This window comes from Poecilia reticulata, linkage group LG2 (assembly GCF_000633615.1).
Source record: "Poecilia reticulata strain Guanapo linkage group LG2, Guppy_female_1.0+MT, whole genome shotgun sequence".
Classification (NCBI taxonomy): domain Eukaryota; kingdom Metazoa; phylum Chordata; class Actinopteri; order Cyprinodontiformes; family Poeciliidae; genus Poecilia; species Poecilia reticulata.
Genome location: NC_024332.1, coordinates 23,369,026 through 23,389,907, shown reverse-complemented (window position 1 = coordinate 23,389,907; position 20,882 = coordinate 23,369,026). Strand labels below are relative to the sequence as shown.

The 20,882-nt window shown below is 40.9% G+C and overlaps 3 protein-coding genes across 3 annotated transcripts in view; 1 reads left to right on the top strand and 2 right to left on the bottom strand.

Annotated features, from left to right (window-relative positions):
• The window catches only part of armc8 (armadillo repeat containing 8), a 16,315-nt gene extending 9,236 nt beyond the window's left edge, over nucleotides 1–7,079 (bottom strand). The window contains exons 1-6 of the mRNA XM_008437617.2: nucleotides 6,789–7,079; nucleotides 4,945–5,021; nucleotides 2,357–2,428; nucleotides 1,217–1,359; nucleotides 1,042–1,139; nucleotides 111–203 (exon numbers count right to left, since the gene is read on the bottom strand). Coding sequence (XP_008435839.1) covers nucleotides 111–203; nucleotides 1,042–1,139; nucleotides 1,217–1,359; nucleotides 2,357–2,428; nucleotides 4,945–5,021; nucleotides 6,789–6,833 — 528 coding nt within the window. The 5' untranslated portion in view covers nucleotides 6,834–7,079. The remainder of the gene's footprint in view (nucleotides 1–110; nucleotides 204–1,041; nucleotides 1,140–1,216; nucleotides 1,360–2,356; nucleotides 2,429–4,944; nucleotides 5,022–6,788) is intronic.
• Nucleotides 7,080–7,315: 236 nt separating this feature from the next.
• Nucleotides 7,316–12,738, top strand: dbr1 (debranching RNA lariats 1). Its single transcript, XM_008437631.2, has 9 exons — nucleotides 7,316–7,470; nucleotides 8,288–8,485; nucleotides 8,568–8,692; nucleotides 8,766–8,846; nucleotides 8,923–9,008; nucleotides 9,963–10,187; nucleotides 10,286–10,363; nucleotides 10,440–10,585; nucleotides 11,189–12,738. The coding sequence occupies exons 2-9, from the start codon at nucleotides 8,289–8,291 to the stop codon at nucleotides 11,865–11,867; spliced, it is 1,617 nt and encodes a 538-aa protein (XP_008435853.1). The 5' UTR covers nucleotides 7,316–7,470; nucleotide 8,288; the 3' UTR covers nucleotides 11,868–12,738.
• Nucleotides 12,739–13,621: 883 nt separating this feature from the next.
• Nucleotides 13,622–19,506, bottom strand: rab5b (RAB5B, member RAS oncogene family). The gene is made up of 6 exons (XM_008437643.2): nucleotides 19,349–19,506; nucleotides 16,782–17,082; nucleotides 16,542–16,693; nucleotides 16,309–16,431; nucleotides 15,510–15,603; nucleotides 13,622–15,393 (listed from the first exon to the last, which is right to left on the bottom strand). Exons 2-6 carry the CDS (start codon nucleotides 16,945–16,947, stop codon nucleotides 15,278–15,280), a joined length of 651 nt encoding a protein of 216 aa, XP_008435865.1. The 5' UTR covers nucleotides 16,948–17,082; nucleotides 19,349–19,506; the 3' UTR covers nucleotides 13,622–15,277.
• Between the last annotated feature and the right edge of the window lie 1,376 nt (nucleotides 19,507–20,882).

Sequence of the window (20,882 nt, the reverse complement as noted above, 5' to 3'; positions counted from 1 at the left end):
TGTGTGTGTGTGTGTGTGTGTGTGTGTGTGTGTGTGTGTGTGTGTGTGTGTGTGTGTGTGTGTGAGATTGAATCCATCATGTTCGTGTGTGATCGAATACTGTCAAATACCTTACAACAGTGGGAGAAGATCTGAGTGATGTACTCCTGGGTTCTCTGGGAGTTGCTCAGTAGAGACATGAGATGGGGAATCACAGTGGGATCCTTCAGTAAAACATACAACAACACTATATGTGCATGGCCTCACAGAAACAAGCACATTTACCTTACAGTTCTGAAAATAAATGTAGAGCAAAGTGGAGGATATACATGTGAAGTTGATCCTTTGGGATCAATAAAGTATTTTTGAATTAGAACAGTGACGCTGCGATTAAGTTCCCTGCAGCATCAAATCCTCACTGCATCCAGTTCGGAAAGCATCGACTTCACCTCAGAGACGTCACTGTGTGGTTTCTAACGCTGCTGTAAAATAAGTCAACTTGTTCCTCTGCATGTACAGAACAGTCATAATGCTGTAATCAAATAGACACTAAATATAACCAAGTATTTTTGGTCTAGTTTCTAGCACAACCATTTTAGTACACTTGAAATAAGACTAAACTAATTGAAAAGTTGCTGTTGAGCAAGATATAGGAGCTTGTTTTAAGTCAATAATTCCTTAATAGTGATGAAAAAGTAATAATTTCACTGGCTGATTATTTCACTTGTAACACGGGAAAACTGTTTAATTATAAATGAAACAATCTGCCAGTGAAACTTAACATTTATTTTTTTCTATCAATATTAAGGAATTATTGACTCAAAACAAGTTCCATTTTGCTTTACAGCTTTTTGCAAGTTAGTTTTGCCTTATTACAAGTGTATAAAGATATTTGCACTAGAAACAGCCCTAAAAATACTTGGTAAAATTTAGTGTTTTTGCAGTGCATAGGACCTAAACGATGTATTAATATGAATAATCACATTGCAAGGATCTAGAACTGCAAGGGAAGGAAGGCCCTGTAAACATGTGCTGCACAGAGTCAAGTTCAAGGTGACCTACTGTATACAGCAGCTGCACAGGCGTAACGGGACTGATGAAGACAGTTCTGAGACATCGAAGACAGGCTTCAGTGAAGACCAGGTCTGGACATAGGAGACCTGCAAAGCAAAAGGAACGACCGTTTTGCCCTCGTTTTTCTTATTTGCATGCACAGCAGTGAGTTTTATAGCTTCACCTTGGAGCAGGGTGGGGATGATGTGACAGTCCACCAAGGACTTGATATTGTTCTCGGTGCCCATGGCCAGACTGCCCAGCACCACGGCGCACTCCGTCCTCAGCTGCAGGCTGGACGAGCTCTGCTGAAGCAGGTACAGTAACCTGGAAGCAGAGAGAGAGCGAGAGAGAGAGAAAAAACCTGAAGCCAACTTCATCACCTGCAAGGGACAAGACTGACACTGCAAAAATAACTGATCTTACCAAGTATTTTTTACTTTCTACTGCAAATATCTTAGTACAATTAAATACAGCAAAACTAACTTGCAACTTTTCAGAAAGGCATGGGAGCTTGTTCTAAGTCAATTATTCCTCAATACTGATGAAAAAGTTCTAGTTCCACTGGAAGATTATTTCACTTTTAACCAGACATTTTACTCATGATGTAGGAGAAATTATCTGCCACAGGGTTTAGTACTTTTTCATCAATATTACAGAATTATTGACTTAAAACAAACTCCTATATCTTGCTGAAAAGTTAATTTTGTCCCATTTAAATGTAATATTGCGCTAGAAAGCAAACAAAAATACTCGTTAGGATTTTGTAGTGTACCAAACATCCAACTATTAAATCTGTCACTTTAATTGTTGTTTCATTGGATCACTTAAAATAATATTTTGAATTCGGTATGTGCGAGTCAGATTTGATATTTTGTTCATTGTTTGTCTTAAGAATTTTGACTTTGTTTCCAGGTAAACGGACCAATAAAAAGAGGAGAGCATATAAAGTTGAGAAGCTGAGGTCAGCAATAAAAAGCTCATGTTGTGAAAAAACGCCTGGATTGTTACAAGGCATTGCACTATTGTCAGTGTGAATGCAGAATCTGGTGTTACATTTGCTATAGATGAGATCGTCACACAACTTAAAGACCAACACTTCAGTTTTATTATGTCTCAAACTACTAAATGTAAATTAAATCACAGACAGCAGCACACAAGGAAGAAAGCCTTTGAAAAAAACACAGGTTTGGAATAGTCAGCAGACCTGACACAGCAGATGTGATCTATGCTAATGTTTGTTTACCACCATATTTATGCTGATGCGCTTGAAACAACAGAGAAAGAAAAAAATTAATGGAAAGAGAAAAGATGTGTAGAGTACCTCGGTACAGCTCCAAGGACAATCAGATTGGCCTTCTGCTTGTTGTTTCCTATGACAGCATTCTTCATATCACTAAGGGAAAGACAAATAACAATAAATAGTCTTTTTTTGGATACATTAGTTCATTTGTTTGTTTGCTTGCTTGCTTTTTGTGACACTTAAACGTTTAAAGCTGCAGTATGTAACTTGCATATGTAAAAAGAAAAGTAATTTTTACACATTTGTTAAAACTGTCATTATGCCATGACAGGAGACAGATGAAAAGCTACTCCGCCTCCTCCCTGTGGTCCTACCACCATCTGCAGAAATGCACCGCTGCTGCTCAGAAACAACCAATCAGAGCCAGGATATTGATGAAAATAATGATGAAAAAGTACTAGACCCTCTGGCAGATAATTTCACGTACATCATGAGTAAAATGTCTTGATGGTTTATGTGAAGTGATTTCTCAACTTTACAGATGAGTTTATAATCAGGTCTTAGTGTGGGTAATGAAATTGAATGGGAAAAAAAATCTAGTTAAAAACAATTAATTCATGATTTAGCTACTCCGTTTTAGATAGTTTTGCCTTTTTAAATAATATCATAATTTGTAAACTGCATTTTGTTTTTACCCATATCATCTTTGTTTAATTTGAAAAAAAAAAAACAAAAAAAAAACGTACAATCAGAAACATTAAAGTGTGGCAAGAAAGTAAAAAAAGAAGACATTTGTAAGAGAGCAAATCCTTTATCGTGACAATGTGATGACCACATTGTTATGTTAATTCATTTTTGTCATGGAAAAGTCATGTTATAACAAATTATCATTTTTTAGTAAAACAAAAATCAAAAGCACGGTTTAATAATTGCACCAGAGATGAAAGACTTGATGCGCTTATTTGAGGTGAAACAAAAGATATTCACATGTAACTGATTGATTTCTATAAATCTGAAGCCCAAAATGCACTTGCTCAACATATATTTATTGACGCCGCCCTTCTTCTGCTGTGCCAGTGACCCGGATTACATCAAACAGCAGCTGAGCGGAGCTGGTGGAAAAGTGCAGCTGGAGTTTAGATAGAGGAGAGCGACGAGCCGTAACTAGAGCTAGTAACCTCACGCGATAAAAATAACCAGGAAACAGTCAGACTACGTGTCGTCTACCTTATGCTGAGTTCTGATACAGAGTATCAGATGAAAACATGTACATGTAAACACATCGGTTCATTTCAGGAAAATCTCTCATTGGAAAAATGGAGCTTCCATAATATGCTGAAACATGAGCTACGTTAAAATAACCCAAATCGCGGCACGCAGTTATAGAATTATTAACTGGATATGATCTACAACCTCTACATGCCGACAGGACAACACTTGATCTTCTCAAAACCTTTACTTAGTTGGAATCTGACCTGTGCATCTACACAGACAAAGATTTTCTACAGGATTTAGGTCTGGGTGTTGAGATGAAGATGAAAGAATATTGGTTTTATATCTGATGAACAACTTCTTTGTTGCTTTGTCCATGTATGGTTATGGTTGGAAAATAAATGAATCCATTTTTTGAAGGGAAACAGGCCCACGGGATCACTGATCTCTTACAATTCTCAACAGCGGTCATACGTTCCTGCTACAGTTCCAGTAAAGTTTACCAAACTCCACAGGTCTACATGTGTCTACCAAGCTACCAGTTGGGATGTAGTGAGCATCTAATAGTTCTTATGGAGTCTAGAGATACAAGTCTCTGCTGAAGTTCTCCCAAAGAGGGCTTTGGGGATTATTTATTTTATTTATTTTATTTTAAACCGCCCTTACCATACAGCTCACTGCCAAGATAATTATGTTCCCGTGTAGAATTATAGCCCAGAAATAAAATAACTAATATTTTAAAGGAGAAACGGAAAATAAAAATATCAAAGATGAAGGTAGGCTTTGAAAACTAATGTGACAGGCAATGTGTGGTTTATCACATGGCAGGTACCTAGCTCCCATTTTTTCAAGCCATTTTTAAAAGATAGATTGCAACTTGTCAACTTGATTGTTTCTATTTTTAGGTTTTCACATAAACATATTTACATCTTCATATAGTTTGTAAATGTTTTCCCCCCCTTTTTAAGATTCTTCACTTGTAATCCATAATGTTCCAGGAGGCTTGAGGGAATTCGGTTTTATTTAAGGGCGACTTTTGAGAATAAATGTCCTCATTAATAATGTTTATTTTAATTGTACTTTGTGTTCAGATAAAAGTCATCTTAGAAACTGGATTAATTTGAAACTTTAAACACTGAAATCCTCCAATAAAAATAGAAAAATACATAGTGTGAAATGCTTTCCCCCCCCATATAACCCAGTACTGAGATGACATATAATATATTTATAAACCAGGAAGACAAGAAATCATAGGAACTACATGTAAAAAAATCTTCATCTGCATTTATTATAAACTGATTCATTTTGGTAAAAAACAGTGTTGTTGCTTATTTGTATAAGCGAATCATTGAAGCATTTTCCATACAGAACAATTGGTCAAAAAAAGAATTAAAAGAAAAAGTAGTTTTTTAAAAATATAATGCTTAACTGAAGAACTTCAGCACTGCTAGACTCACATGACTCCCTGCAGCACTTTCTGTGGGTCAGGGTCGAAAAGTCGGTCAACATAATGGCGACTGGTGGCGGTGACTTCCTGCATAGACAAAACCAGTAAATATAACTATACGAATCCAGAGAGATGAACTCCAACACTAAGAGTGTTCAGATTATTTGGCTTTCCACATTAAAACCACAACCTTCAATGCATTAGACAGGTATTGCATGTGACCAATACAAAGTTGTGCATAATTGTGAAGTTAAAGGAAAATCATCCCCTGGTCTCCAAGATATTTAAAGTGTGGCCCTGGACTCTGGATCTCCCACTGTAGCATCGTCCTGTTTGGATGCTGTTCCAGTTTGGGCAATCCTGGAAGAAAGCATCCAGCTGCATTTACAGAAAAATGTGGTTATAGTTCTACAAAGGACTGACTCAAGAAAACTGAATAAAAATGGATGCCACTGTTGGTCTGTCACATAAATACTAAATAAAGTACATCAAATCTTGTGGTTGCTACACCACAAAAAGCTAATTATCTGGAAGAGCGCAATTACTTTTGAATATAATGGTTAAGTCTTCACAGCAGTGCAGATTTGAGTAGAGAGGGCTACTAAACTTAAGCAAATCTAAAGAATTTCCAGCACAATGTTCTTTTTTTGACCTTCATGCTGGACAAATACGTAGCATTTCAGTAAAACAACAATCTCATGAGCTTTTCAAACATAAATCACAAAACACAACTTAACTCGCACAGAAATAATAATGTGCTCTCTGATGCATTCAGAAGTCTCCATTCTAGCAGCCCCCCTACAGAGCTGTTTTATGTGTCATTTAATGCGGCTGCATGTGACACCAGAAAACTTTGTTTATTCCACTGACAGCTTGGACCAGAACTCTCCACATGACCCCTGAGAAGCAAAGGTCCGCCAGCTAACAGCACCGTGATACTGTTGGATGGCTCCGGATGCCAACACACGCACACAACATGACTGCACCTGCAACATCACGGGTCTTCACACTTCTGTTCGCAGCTTCCTCACATAGTTTCATCGCATATTGCTACAATATGCATATTGCAGTAATTTTCATGCTCAAAAATACGCGAACAAAACAATATTTTAGATTCTGTGTAGCTAAAATTTGGGTGTCTCACGACTGCTTCTTTTTAACCTTCACTAAACTTTAGCTAAATAATATCAAGTAGTCATTAGCTCAAGTTTAAAGGTTTCGTAATATCCTAAAAATGGCAACACTTTGGCTTATTTTCACTCACTTAAAACTATAATGGAGCTGACAGATGTATTAACTGCGTTAGCTTAATTGTACACTGCTAACTTCACAGCATTTGACGTTAGCTTAACAACGCTAAGTTTACTAACGCAAGACTAAATAGGAGATTCAGTGGTTTAAAACAAATTATAACAGGCAGTGGAAATAGAAATTAACTCCCATGACTGTCTTCAATTGGGGCTTTATGAGGTATGTAAACATGTTTAGACTGTTTAAACACTTTCAATTTGCAGCTAGCTGCTAACTCATTCCAAATGACACTGACATGACAGCTCCTGTGGTTGCTTCATTTGTTTTTGGGTGAGCACCGCTGGGGCGGGCGTCCATGAGACAAACTCGTCAGTAATAGTGTTTCATATGTTTCCACCCGGCGGAGCGAAGGGGCAGTAAAAAACGTTCCCCTTAACTGCTATATAGGAGCACAGCTACATGCTGCTGAGCCCGTTTAGCCTCCAAAGCTAATACTGGGGTTTAACTCTCCCTAGCTGTTTATGACCGTTTCCATGATATCAACCGCTTGATTTTGGGGGGAGCATTTTGCAAACCGGCTTAAATTATGATAGTGAGACTCACAGACAGAACACTGATGCGGAGAGGGGCCTCCAACAAGCACGCCATCTCTCTTCCTCCAAGCGGGCGCCCCAATCGGCGCAGCACTCCGCGGACACTCCGCCCCCCAGAGCAACTATGAGCGGCTTTAAAAAGTAACGGCGGCCGTCCCACGGGGCCTTCCACGAGCTCTCCTTTCCTAATAACGCACCAGAATCCTGTGTGAGTTCGGCTGTGATAATTATTACTGGATACAGAACAAAACAGCCCTGGTTGTGTTGGCGAGCTGTCTGACAGTCTGTGGCTTTACCGCTTAGGTAAATGTTGTTTATAAGAGTGACGTAGGTGTCCTCCATTTCAGCCCGATTCGATACATTACCAAGATTAAACCAGCGTCAAAATTAAAACAAAGCTAGGAAATCCTCATTAGATTATTATTTTCATGATATATTATATTTAGAAACACAAATCTTAAACAACAATAAAAAAAATTATCAACACATTCATGATGAATCTGCTTCTGAGTTTAAAAACATGCTCAAAGAGTACTGCGCATGCGCGTTGAGTGGTAAAAGCAAGGTGGGAAAATTCGTTCTGTCGCTTTCAACTGTGGATTAGTAACAAAATCATGTGTTTTGAAGAAAATTAGAACCTCTATGGACAATCCCTGGAGACCAGTAACCTCCTCAGCTAAAACTTGATTCACGTATGTACTGAATTGCTATACTTCTGCTCCTGTCGTTGCGTTGTTTCGTCTCAAAAGGTATTGCTAGCTAAGGCGTGCTGTGTTTGGTTTGTTGCTGTAGAAGTTGAGCTACTACTAGTAATCTGGCTGCCAGAATGGAAATATATTTTTTAATAAATTAGGCATTGCCAAAGCCATCCGTTTGACAAATAGCAGCACCAAGTCAGGAAAATACTTTCATATTCACGTTCATTTTAAGTCACCTTGCTTTGAATATATTATGTACAATTTAACTTGTAGGTCGTAAATATCAAAAACTAATAAAAAACTTAGAATGCTTAAGCTTCTTCTAAGCTTGTGACGTCATACAATGAAACAATTACAATGATTTATTGAGTAGTGTAAAAGTTGAAACCATCCGCCTTTTAAATCAAGTTAAATCAAACCAAACTTCTCTTGTTTTAGTTAAAATCATTTCTATTTTCTGAATGTTACAATAATGAGAGAAAGAAAATGGCACAGATGTATTTAATAATGTCTTCAAAGTCAGAAGTCTACATGCATTTCCTCAATATTTGCTTGCATTGCCTTATAAACGGTATGACTGACTTGTGTCAAACATTTTGGGTTTCCTTTTCGCAATAGTTAGCTAATTTTGGTGTAAAAATAAAAATTAGAACTCATCTTGCACATTCTCAGTTTACATTCACATAACCAAAAATAAAATTTTGACAGAAGTCAAATTCCAAATATTTGTAGTAGTCAATGTCCTCTCAGTAAACCTCACAGCGTGAATGTAAGTTTGTCTGGTAATCTGCAGCTCACCTGTTCCCCGCAGCATGAAGATCGCAGTAGAAGGCTGTTGCCATGGCGAGCTGGACAAGATCTATGAGACCATCGAGTATCTGGAGAAGAAGGAGTCGATCAAAGTGGATCTGCTGCTCTGCTGTGGAGACTTCCAGGCGGTGCGGAATGAGGGAGACTTGAAGTGCATGGCGGTGCCTGCCAAGTACCGGACTATGCAGACATTTTACAAGTCAGTGGTTTGGTTTGGTTGGCGATGATAATGATGGTGGTGGTGGAGCAGGCATTGCTTAGACGTGATGGGACTGTTGCAGGTATTACTCTGGAGAGAAGAAGGCTCCAGTTCTCACCATCTTCATCGGCGGGAACCATGAGGCTTCCAACCACCTGCAGGAGCTGCCGTACGGAGGCTGGGTGGCTCCAAACATTTATTACCTGGGTAAGCAGCAGAAGGTTGTAGACCTGGGCGTCGGATGCATTAACTAATATTAACTTGGGTTTTATGTCTCCAGGTTACGCTGGTGTTGTCCGCTATAAAGGGATCAGGATCGGTGGCCTGTCTGGAATCTACAAATCACACGACTACAGAAAGGGTCTGTTCATTTATATATATTTTTTTAAATATTTCGATACGTTTTTTTCCCACTGACACAGCGTGTTTCCCTTAAGGTCACCACGAATTCCCTCCGTATAATCCCGAAACGCTCCGGAGTGTGTACCACATCAGGAATATGGAGGTGTTTAAACTGAAACAGGTACATCAGGATCTAATATTCAGCTGCAAAACCTTCAGATATGAACAGGCCTGTCACAATAACACAGTTTGCTGGTTGACAAATTGTCCCAGAAGTTATTGCGATAAACGATAATATTGTTGTTTTGAGACCATTTTCAAGTAACGTATCGATGACGGCATACCGTATTTTCCGCACTGTAAGGCGCACCTTCAATGAATGGCCTATTTTAAAACTTTTTATATATATAAGGCACATCGCATTATAAGATGCATAGAATAGACGCTTCAGTTTGGGTTGCCGATTTGTACTCTATTATTACACATCCACATTTGTAAAGAAATGGTCCCCGAGTGCTTTATATAGTAGGCTGCCCCAGTCGTTCTTTCCACTCAGTGTTGGTGTTGCAATATTGTGCCCAACTGCTTTCTGGGTAACACAGACCAACCGACACGCTGCCGCCGCAGTCTCGGTCTCTCTTCCCACATACAGCTCCTGTAGACTAGCCAACAGCAATTAGCAAGGAGTTTTTAAAGAGACAGAGGCCCAATTTCAAGGTGTTAAATAAGGTAATCATATTTCTTTTTAAGTCATATTTCATATAAACTTAATTTTAATAACTCAAGTTAACATAGTTACTTACGTGCAGTATAAAATGGCACTATGTGCCTGGAAGACACATAATACTGCCACTTCAAATTTGAAATGAACTCTGGAACTGGAAGATTTTTTAAATATCCAAAGTAAAACACGACAACCAAAAACAATAAATAGAGCAGAAATAAAAATAAAACACAGAAAACTAAAACCATAAATAAAATGGATTATGAGGTCTCAGCTTATATTAATTCATCATGTGATTGACTGGTTCCTTGCTTATTGTGACAGGCTTACATATGAATTGAATATTTTGTTTTTTTTGGTGGGTATTTTTGTGTCTTACTGGTAAATTACTGTTTCAAAAAAAAAAAAAAGATCCAGATGCCCATAGACATTTTCATGAGCCACGACTGGCCTCGAAGAATTTACCACTATGGAAACACGGAGGATCTCTTGCGGAAGAAGAAGTTCCTGCGGTCAGAAGTAGAGACCAACACACTGGGAAGTCCGGCTGCTGAGGAGCTGCTGGCCCATCTGCAGCCCAGCTACTGGTTCTCTGCACATCTCCATGTAAAGTTTGCTGCTGTCATGCAGCATCCAGTAAGTGTCTCACTCCCTCCAGGTAGAACATGATTTGGTTAAATGCTAGTTCACGTACAAAAAAAACAACCAAACAAACTTGGTTCTCCTCTTCGCAGCCTAAGGGTAACGCAGCCCCACGTGTCACCAAGTTCCTGTCTCTGGATAAATGTCTCCCCTACAGAGAGTTTTTGCAGGTCAGAGGAAGTCTTCTTCACAGATACTACGCTATGTCATACATGTATATTCACATTACATCTCTGTATCTTTCAGATTGTTGATATTCCAGACAGATCGAGTTCATCTGAGGGTCTGGAATATGACCCTGAGTGGTTTGCTGTTCTGAAAGCCACCAACAGTTTACAGGTGACCACTCCACAGCGCTGGAACCCCCCAGAGAATAACGGCCTGCACGAACGGTACGCAAAGGTTCCCAAGAAAAATGACACGATATACACACAGTCTAAATGAATCTCGGTATACAGTATGCTTAAATTCTTTTTGTTTTTAATGAACAAATAACTTTGACATTTGCAGAGAAACTGTCTGTTGAGTTACATTGCAGCATTTTCAGCTCGACTGACTGATTAGAACCTCAAAAATCCAATAATGCTTTAGGGATCACACCAACAAAAACACTCTTCAGTGTGAAAGCTGCTACTGAGGAAAGAAGACTCCATGTTAGTCATTGTCAGTGTCTAAAAGTCAAAGATGTAAGACACTGATAGAAAGGAAACTGTGTTTTCTCCGTCTTGTCTTGCATGTAACAGGAAGGCAGAGCGGCTCTGTTTTAGCTTTCAGTTTGTTGCAGAACACGCTGGATTTGGAGCTGTAGACAGCCTTCGTGTGTTTTCATAGCTAGCAGTCCGGTAGACTCGGTTTAATTGAGGGCCAAAATTGCGAGGTTTGTTATATTTTCAGCTAGCGCCATGCACACTGTGCTGTTCAACGCTCTCTGGCAACAGAATTTGTGATTTCAGTGGTTTCCCCTGACGCTGCTGTGCGTTGTCTGTAACCGTCAGGTGGGACTTCAGAGCTTCGGAGGCGGACATGATGCAGGTGGTGGAGGATCTCAGCGGGGAACTCGCCATTCCAGAAAACTTCAGCCGTACCGTCCCGCCGTACGACCCCGGCCACCCCCAGCCACACGCCCCCCCGAGCTACAACACCAACCCACAAACGACAGAGCTCTGCGCCAAGCTGGGCCTCACAGACGTCTACTGTAAGGTCGGGCAGAGTGGCGACGATGCAGGCAGTTCCCAGAGCGCCACCGGGGGGGGCGAGGACGAGGATGAGAGTCTGGATGAACCCAGCGAGTATCCGACGGATACGTCAGGGTTGTCCAGTTCTTTTAACCCTGATGAGATCACCATCGAAGACGAGTGGGAAGAAGAGGAGGAGGAGGAAGGAGCAAAGGCGGACCTGCCCTCAGATACCCACACTCCCGGTCGGATGGTCCTGCCAGAGCCCAAATCTACCGTCTCCCCCTCCGTCCTGATGGACCTGCCACCCCCGTCCCACTCCACCCCCAGAGCTCCAGAGGGCGAACAGGAAGGACGGTGCGGTGACGAGGAGGCCGCCGCTCGCATCCTGAAGCGGAGCAGCGGCGGCGAAGCGGGAGGCGGGAACACGACTCCGAGAATCAAACGCAGGAACCAGGTCATTTATCAGACCACGGACGATGACGAGTGTGAGGGTTAGAACGCAGGAAACGGACTTCTTTATCAAGATGTCATTTTATGTGTTTTAAACAAAGCCAGATCATTTTAGAAAACAGGATTTGAATTTGTTATTTTTGGTCATAGGAAATTCTAATTTAATGGCAATTAAGGAAGCTGAAAATGTTTTTTCTTTTTAGAAAAATCTACCACTAAAACAAAACAAAACAAAAAAGTCAACTGTGGTTATTAGAAACAGTATTTTCAATTTAGTACGGCTGAACCCTCAGCCATATTGATTTTTTTTTATATTTCAGCAAAATATTAATTTTAATTAGGAACTTGCAAATAAATTTCTCTCACTGTCCTAACAAAAGTACTGAGCGCATTTTTTCCTAGTGGTCTGCAAGCAGAATTGTGTATTTCTTTTTTTTCAGCAGATGCTCCAGCTTTCTAATTAGTTTTGGATAATTTTGCTGACTTCCAACAAGACTCAGCTCTTTTAAGTAAAATTGCATCAGTTTCATGCTAGAAGAAAAACTACTGAACACTGAATGATGCATTATGTAAATTTGAAACCTGATTTTTTTTTTGTACTTGAAATAAAAAAGGGAAACAGCCATTAAAGCTTAGTGTTCGGCTCATTCAGGACATATATAAATTCTGGTAATTATAGTAGCTCTTACCATTTTTAAAACCTTAGATGAAATCGACTTTCAGTTAGATTCTTGATTTTATTTTTCTTTACAGGAGTTGCCAGTTAAAAAGGGTGATTAAGCTTTTTCCAGGCTGATACGGAGGTCCAGTTTGGTTCTAAAAAGCTGTGGGTGACGTGTTGCAGAGCCGCTAAAATGACATTGAAGGAAAAAATAAACTTTCTCAAGTGCACAAGATCTGGTAAGCACGAAATTGTATCTGGTACTCATGTTTTTTTGTGTGTTTTTTCCTGCAATGTCCTTTTTGGGGCTTCATACCGTTCCATGTGAAGCCGATACTATTGGAAAAGTTCTTGTAACCGAGAGATGTGTTGGTGGGAAACGGGCTAATGTCAGGAGTTGTTTTCTACACCTGGACACAATTTCAGGAGAAAAAAAGATGCTACCGGTTCCTGAATATAGGTAATAGTTTTAAATCGAATAAAAAAACTAAGATAATTCCCATATGCGTCAAAACAAATCTTCTAAGCTTTTTTATACACTCCAAAAATTGGTGTTGCATATCTCAGCCTTACTTCACATTGCTAATATTTGGATGGAAAGGCATTAGCTAATATTAGTTAACATGCTAAAATTATATTGCTAGGTAATGCTCAATTCGTATAGTAATCTATTGCAAGCTAATATACAGATAGATAAAGCACAACAGTTTCCACTAATTTATTAGCTAGTAGCTGGCTGCTAGCAAGTAACTAATAGTATTAATTATTGCTTTAACTAACATGCTAATATTGACGTGATTGCTAAAGATAGCTACTGCTAGTATACTAGCGATTCATTGAGATTACACATTAAAGCTCGAGTTCAATGTCCATCTTTCTATTAGACTTCACCTTCTGCTATTCAGTATCCTTTATAGATTAGTTTCTGTCGGAGGGCCTGACAGAGCCTGCCTGCCTGCCTGCGGTCAATAAGTAGCTTATTGTTAGCTTTCTTAACTGCACCGCTATATCCCCATTTGTAAGTCGTTTTGCATGAACTCTTCTCCAAATTGCATAAATACATTTTTCACGCCTTTAAGGTACTTGAAAAGGTTTTTCCAAGAAATTGTAAAGAGAAAATATTGCACTGGTCATCACTGTTGGTTTAAATCAAATAGATTTATAACACTGATTAGAGTCCTTTGAACAATCCATTCCAGGTTTACAAGTGTGATCTGCTAAAGTCAACATACACTTTCATTAAAATAAGGACAATATATGACATACAGTGTCTATGACAAGATCTCTTTACATCCATTCAAAGAGCCATTACAGTGTAGCTTAACGACAAGGCGCCATGTTGTTTTAAATACCAGCCAGTGTCAGGGAAGTGCTTTTCCTGCGCCCTGTCCACACAAAAAAAGGTCACACCAAGGAAAAAGAAAACTGGGAGTAGGCACTTCTGTTCTCGTGTTTTACCAACAATTTTTTTTCCTGTTTTCTTCAGCCAGGTTTGACAGCTAACAAGCACACCTAACTCGTTTCGAGAGCATTGTCTGAAAATAAGTTAATTCATAAAACCATCTAAGATCACCGCGACAAGAGACAAACAAGGGACACTTACCATAAGACGGGCAGAAAAGATCCCACAGGGGAACGTGGGTTATTTTGAACTTCATTTCAGATCTTTTCTGCTTTCTTCCACATAACTACACAAACAACCCCAGGATGATCTGAGGCGAGAATTTTTACATGCACAGAAGCAGACACCATGGCATTATCTGCAATCGAATCACCTCTATTACTCAGTGCAGCCCTTCAGTCGGTTTAAGAGATCTACTCACAGCAGGATCCTGGTATGTGATGCCAATCCGAACCCTTTGGATTTCCCCGCTTTTCATTGTGTTTAGTGCCCAACATCCCCTCCACATCAAGGCCATAGTGTTGTGGTAAAGTTTCCCCTCTTTCTTTATCACTGCTCATGCACTACGTTGCAGGGAGTTTCTCAACATTGCATCTTAAATACCTAAAATACAAACAGGTTTAGCTTTGTGTCCGCTTACACGTTGGCCTCATGTAGTAAATTTAAGTTTCTACCTAGACTACAGGACATGATTTGGACAGGCTGGAATATTACAGCCGGAAGGCAATGAAGTCTAAACCATCACACTAGAAATTTGACCAGGCTGACACACTTGAGACATTGTGATATGGATCTTTTCAAGCATGACGGAAGGGTTACAGATCATTCCAGGACGGTGGTATGAGGCAGTATTCACAGCAGACTTTGATCAGTTCAAAATGAGACAAAGCAAGCTCCACAAAGAAGAAGAAGATGAAAGCTCCCTTTTCCAACGGTTACTGTCCACTCACAAGAATGTGCTGTTCAGTTTATGCAACAGGACAAGTGGGTAAACTGAAGCAAGGCAGAGAGAAACAGGATTTTCACAATTAGTGCTAAATACTACAACAGGCTTGCCGCTGCCTTGCACATTCTTTCGTTTTGCACTTCTCAATCTTGGTCTTCGCCTGTTATTTCCAAAAGTAAAATCTCCGAGTCTGGTGGGCAAACTCAAGTGTCCGCCCTTAATTCAATTGGCATCATTCTTCTTCTGTCTTCCCCCATTCCTTTGGGTTTCTGTCTGCTTGGACTGGAGGATGGGTGCAACACACAGAGGGGAGCGGACGTCAGGTTTCCCTACATCAGGCTCACCCCTGGATGTTGCTGCAACACGACGTGGTGGTTTCAGGACTGTGGTGGAGGTGAGAATGGATGGAGGGGGGGTGTTAATACACAGCGGGGCGGTTCAGGAGCTTTAGTTCCCGCCGCAGCAGGCTCGGGTGGAGTGGGCGTCTGGATCCTGGAGGTTCACTCCCCGATGTCGTGCTGCATGTGTTGGGTTCTGCGTGTCTGTTTTTGGCATCTTTTTTGCTACGGCAGAGTAAATGAGAGTTGTAATCGGATTAGTAAAGTACAACGCATATCCCAGATTATTAACTCATTTACAAAAGAGCTAAATGTGTTGAATCTGATACAAGGTGTCTCACCAATAGCTAAGAAAAGCTCGTTGACATTCATGGCTGTCTTGGCAGACGTCTCCATGAACAGCAAACCGGTGTCCTCAGCATATGTCTGGGCTTCCTTCGCAACACAGAGAAGGACAGCAGATCAGTGACAGTGTCGTCTTGTCCTTATCATTGGAGGGATTTAACGAATTGGACATTGTTTTGAATGGCCTTACCAGGGGGGCAATACAACCATTCTACCATAAAGTAGTGATCCACAGAGGTTTGAAGAGTTCATGCCCCCTTCAAAAATATCCACACCTCATAAGCTTTCCATCATTTAGTCATGACACAGCTAAAACATTTGTATGTCTTGGTCTTGTGTGCGGGCTTAAACTTTTGTACACTGAATTCAAGACCATGCTTTCCAGGGATATCCTTCTATTATTCAACAGGACAATGTAAAACCCCACTCTGCACACTGACTCAGGAAGTAGCAGGACAAGCAATGGACTGTGCCTACTCTCCCAAAAGAGAAGGTGTAAAGCAGTTGTCTCAAACTGGGGCCAGGGTCCTGCAACTTTTAGATCCGTCTCTGCTTCAGCACACCTGGCTTCAACATTGGCTCATTACAGAGCTCTGTGGAGCTTGACTGAATGCTGTTGAGGCAGTTTAGCCATTGAAATCAAGCGTGCAGGACAAAGGACACGTCTATAAAATGACTATGGTCCTCACGGAATGCAGTTGGAGACCACTGGTGTAGAGGATTTAGAACTTTTGTCAATTTCTTCCTAAACTGTGGATATAAAGAGATTAAAATAAGAAAAAAAGCAAGTAGTACCTCGTATTCTACCAGTCTCTTCTCAGCAAGATCGGCCTTGTTTCCGGCCAGAGCGATAACAATGTTTGGACTGGCCTGCCTCTGCAGCTCCTTCACCCAGGCCTTAGCTCTCTCAAAGGTCTCCTGCAAACACATAATCAGAGGTCAAATAATGACCTTCGCACAAGACTGCATAATTAAACCCATTCTACTTAGACTAGCTCATAAGTAATGTGCTCTTTGCCTTCATGTACCGGTTTAGTGATATCAAAGACGACGATGGCGGCCTGAGCTCCGCGGTAGTACATGGGAGCCAGGCTGTGGTATCGCTCCTGTCCTGCTGTGTCCCAGATCTCAAACTTCACTGTGGTGTCGTCTAAACACACCGACTGAGCCAAGAAGGCAGCTGGAGAAACAAGGACGAAAGAGTGACAAGTTAGCATCGACGTATTCCAATAAGGAATGCTCACCTTATCAGCACCACTGCGTCTCACCCCCTATAGTCGTCTCCTGGAACTCGTCGAACTGTCCCTTGACGAAGCGTAGCACCAGGCTGGACTTGCCCACAGCCATGTCCCCCAGCAGCACCAGCTTGAACTGGCAGATCTTGGTCTGCGGTAGCGAGCCGTTGGATCGGCTGCCGCTCCCTCTGGAGCTCATACCGACCTGTGCAGGAGACGGCTGGGGGGCTGGGCCTCCTCCCTGGAATGCTGCTCTAACAGTGACCCGAGTGGCCTCCCAAGCAGACACTCGTTACTGGGGCTGGCTTGATCTTTGTACTCTTCTGGTGTTTTTCTTTGTGCAAAAGGAAAAACGTTAACTTTTGTGAAGTTAATTCCAACAACAGGTTCCATACTTAGTAAAATCCCCGGTTTTACTATCAATTGGTCTAAATTAGAGGAGAGATGTGGTCAGTGCTAAGTTTTAGTTTGCACAGTCTACCTCCAAACTGACTCCGAGCAGAAAGAAACCTGTAGATATTTAACTGAGTCAGAGTAACACAACAGCTCATGTTGGAATGCTTTTCAAAGAAATCTGAAGAAACGCTAATAAAACACAATGTCAGTATTGGGGGGGAATGACTGTAAGACCCAGGGAGAAAACACAACCTTTGTCTAATGTGACTAGAAACATTGTGACGATAAAAAACATGTATGTAATCACTACGCTATGTCAATACAAATCTTTTTTTAGCTAACCTCCCTCCTTAACTTATGGCACACAAGGAAAAACCGAGTCCCTGATGCAACAGCTTCTAGAACCGCCTTCAGCAGGATTATTTCTTTAGAAGTCCAGCCACTAGGTTTCTTTTCCTTGTTATTGACAGGTTGTTGTTGTGTTTGCACTATTTGTTCTCATCAAAAAAGTTTGGGTCAGGGTGGAGCCGTCACAAATGGCTTCATATTTGACACGGTAAATTTAGTTGGCGAAGCAGTTCATGGTCAAGTCAGTGACTGTAAGATGGCCGGGTCCCCGTGGCAGCCAGCCATCACCTTCCTTCATTTGGTTACGATGCTTCGGCTCCTCCCTCACTGACTCTTTGGTCTTTCCTATACAAAAAACACTGTTCCAAAAGTCCCATGGTTTGGTTAGATACAACCATAGACTGGTAAAATTCAACCCCTTGTTCTACACTTTGCTTTGTTCAGAGCACTGAAGGGAAAGGAGAATTGGGCAGAATTGCGTAGAAAGGCAGAGGCTCGGCTAATATAACTTCTCAAACCTATGTAGAGCTGTTAGACTCTTTTGGAGAGACAAATCAATTCTCTAGGTACCGTTCCACAACAAGGCAGCCTTTAGTTTTCCTGTCATGAGCTTCTCTGATTAGCACACACTCTGACCGCAGACTGAACTCGATGGGACTGGTAGTTATCCTCCTGAACATATCTGACCTTTGAATCCTCCGTATTGCTGCAGCAACATGGACTCTACTATTTGAAAATGGTCCCTGTAGCCTACAGGTGTAAAACTCCAATCCTCGACGGTCGGTGTCCTGCAACTTTTAGACATGGTTCTGCTGCAATCCCCCTGAATCAAAGAATTCGATCATTGCCAGGACTCTGGAGAAATTGTCTACATACGGAGGAGGTAATTCAGCCATTTGATTTCCAGGTGTTGGACCAGCAGCACACCTGGTTGGACCTAGCTCCGCCTTCGAGGCACAGACCCTCCGTGGAGCTGCAGTTTCCAAGCTTCCGACTCAGAGAAACCCTCACCCACAACTTCCCCACTTAACTCCTTCAGACTAGCCAGCATCAATTAGCAAACACCTGGTGGAACTGCACATCTGCTGAGCTCATTATGCGTGCTATTGCTTAGTGCAGCGCTGGTAAAAATGTTGTTAAAGGTATACAGAGGGACCATGTTGTGATGACTTCCTGAAGGTGGAGTTTCAGAAGGAGACAGAGGCCTAATTTGAAGGTGTTAAATTAACAAGTCAAACACTTTTAAGTCATATTTGATGTATACACCATTTTATAACTGAAGTAGTTATTGATTGTATATCTTAAGTTACTGTTTATATAAAAACTTTTCTTTAGATCATATCTTTCAAGTGAAAGATAATGTTTTACTAGGACTGTCCTCTGTGACAGTAACATCCCCCTCCTGCTAGGCACCCTAAGACGACTGTGAGAAATCCGCAGCGCGAAGACATGACAATTTCAGATCGATGTTCTCACATGTCATGTCAGACAACAGAGGTCTGAATCCGATCAACCATGAGACCCACGGAGGGTGGAGGTCTCAGCACGGGTTCTGATGCTGCGCCTCTGCGTCTACCGACACAATGAGGAGAGGGAGTGTTGGTGGGGGGGCTCCATCAGTCCATGACTCCGGCTCTCTGATTCTCTGAGCAGATCGTTACGACGCTACGGTTCCTTCCTCACTGAACCTTATCTTATCTCACGGCGTGAGCTAACGACACACACCGCCGGGTCCAGACGAGACACCTCTCAGTCTACAGACCTTCGTATTTCGACGCTGGACTAGAAACAGAGATTATTTCTCCTTCTACCGACACGGTGTGTTCTTACTGACGTTCCAGCGAAAGGATATTTACCGTGTTTGAGCGGCAGCAGGTGTCCCAGGCTTTTCTGTTGACAGTGGGGCTATCAGCTGCTGCTAGAAGAAAAATGTTAACACTTCCTGTAATCTGGCGCATGCGCTGTGAGTGCCGCATTGTCAAACTGGCATGAAGGGAAATGAAAACAAGAACTGTTATCTACTCGGTTTATTGAGCTATTAAGCAAAAACTAAGAACGTATAGAATAATTCAAGCAAGAACACACTGCGTTTATAATAAATATAGCTGAAATTAGTTATTCTTTAGCAAGAAGTAAATGCAGTGGCTGTCTTTAATAGAAAAGACGCGTTGGTTTGTTTAAAAATAATAAAGATGGCGGATTGAAATAATATTTTCCAAGAAATCCCGTATGGTTCTCTTTGCACTTATTGGCTGGTGATAAGTTCAGGGGAATAATTAAAAGTCGGAATTTGAAATACAAACATTCCTGTCAAGCTTTCTAGTTATCTTTAGCAAAATCTGGAAAACGACGTAGAAATCCTGCATTTAATTGATTCATTAAATTTGGTTTGTTTTTAAAGAAAAACTGACAGGTGCTTGTATGTTTTGTCTGTTTATAACATTGTCTATGTATTCTGTGTTGTTTTCTATGCTTGAAATTTCTGGCTGCAAAACAAATTTCCCCCTTGGAAGACAATAAAGGAACTAAAGTGAGCTGAACCGTTCTTGTCTCTGTGAATAGACAAGAAAATAAAAAAGTGTCAGTCACACCATAAAATGTTCAGGCTCTGTGCAGTTCTTCTAATAAGGCAAACCTAGACAAGCGTTTTTACAGTTTGGATCAATCTCGTCAGTGCTCTCCACACCAGAACTGATCAAGAAGAGAAACTATTTAAGGCGTGTTTCTGTTAAGTGAAAACGAAACTGTTTCTCCCTGAACTTTATCTCATAATTGCTGTGCATTCTGACTAGAAGGTTACATAAATCACCTCTGCTGACTCTGACAAAGTTCCCAGATTTACTCCTCCCCAGTCTACCACTTACAGGGTGTTGCCAAATATGCGGAAGGCAAAAGACATAAATATGAAAGCTGTAAGCAATAAAACAAGAACTTATCAACGTTTCACCAGGAGCTCTTTTCAGTATCTTTTGTAGAGTCACTCAGAATTCTATGCAAATGTCTAACTGTAGCAGGTTTTAAGAGTATTTTACAAATTTATGGCAAAATAGATCTTAATAGGAGCTCAGGTAGGATTACAATGTGGCATTCTAAAGGCACAAACATTAACTTCTAATTTCTATGCATTCTGAAACCAGGCAAAATCCCATCAAACTAACATTAACAGATGTTCAACAAATTAAGCTTGGCCAATTCCAAAAAGGAAGTGCATAAAAAGATATTAATGTAGCAACCAAACGCCTTGTTTCTTTCAATCCTTAAATCGCGTAAACCTAAAATCTTAAAACCACAATTTTCATTGATCATAACGAGCAAGAATCATATCTCCAGTCCTAATGTCTGTCCATCTTTCTAACCGTACAGTACAGCAAGACAAAGATTGTAAATGGG

Bases quoted from the DNA above. Each gene is read 5' to 3' on its own strand.
- dbr1 (XM_008437631.2), top strand. From the start codon at position 8,289: ATGAAGATCGCAGTAGAAGGCTGTTGCCATGGCGAGCTGGACAAGATC. The intron at 8,693-8,765 runs GTAAGCAGCAGA...TTATGTCTCCAG, and splicing joins TCCAAACATTTATTACCTGG to GTTACGCTGGTGTTGTCCGC. The intron at 8,847-8,922 runs GTCTGTTCATTT...GTTTCCCTTAAG, and splicing joins ATCACACGACTACAGAAAGG to GTCACCACGAATTCCCTCCG.
- rab5b (XM_008437643.2), bottom strand. From the start codon at position 16,947: ATGAGCTCCAGAGGGAGCGGCAGCCGATCCAACGGCTCGCTACCGCAG. The intron at 16,694-16,781 runs GTGAGACGCAGT...TTGTTTCTCCAG, and splicing joins CCAGGAGACGACTATAGGGG to CTGCCTTCTTGGCTCAGTCG. The intron at 15,394-15,509 runs GTGAGACACCTT...ACTCTGCCGTAG, and splicing joins CGAGCTTTTCTTAGCTATTG to CAAAAAAGATGCCAAAAACA.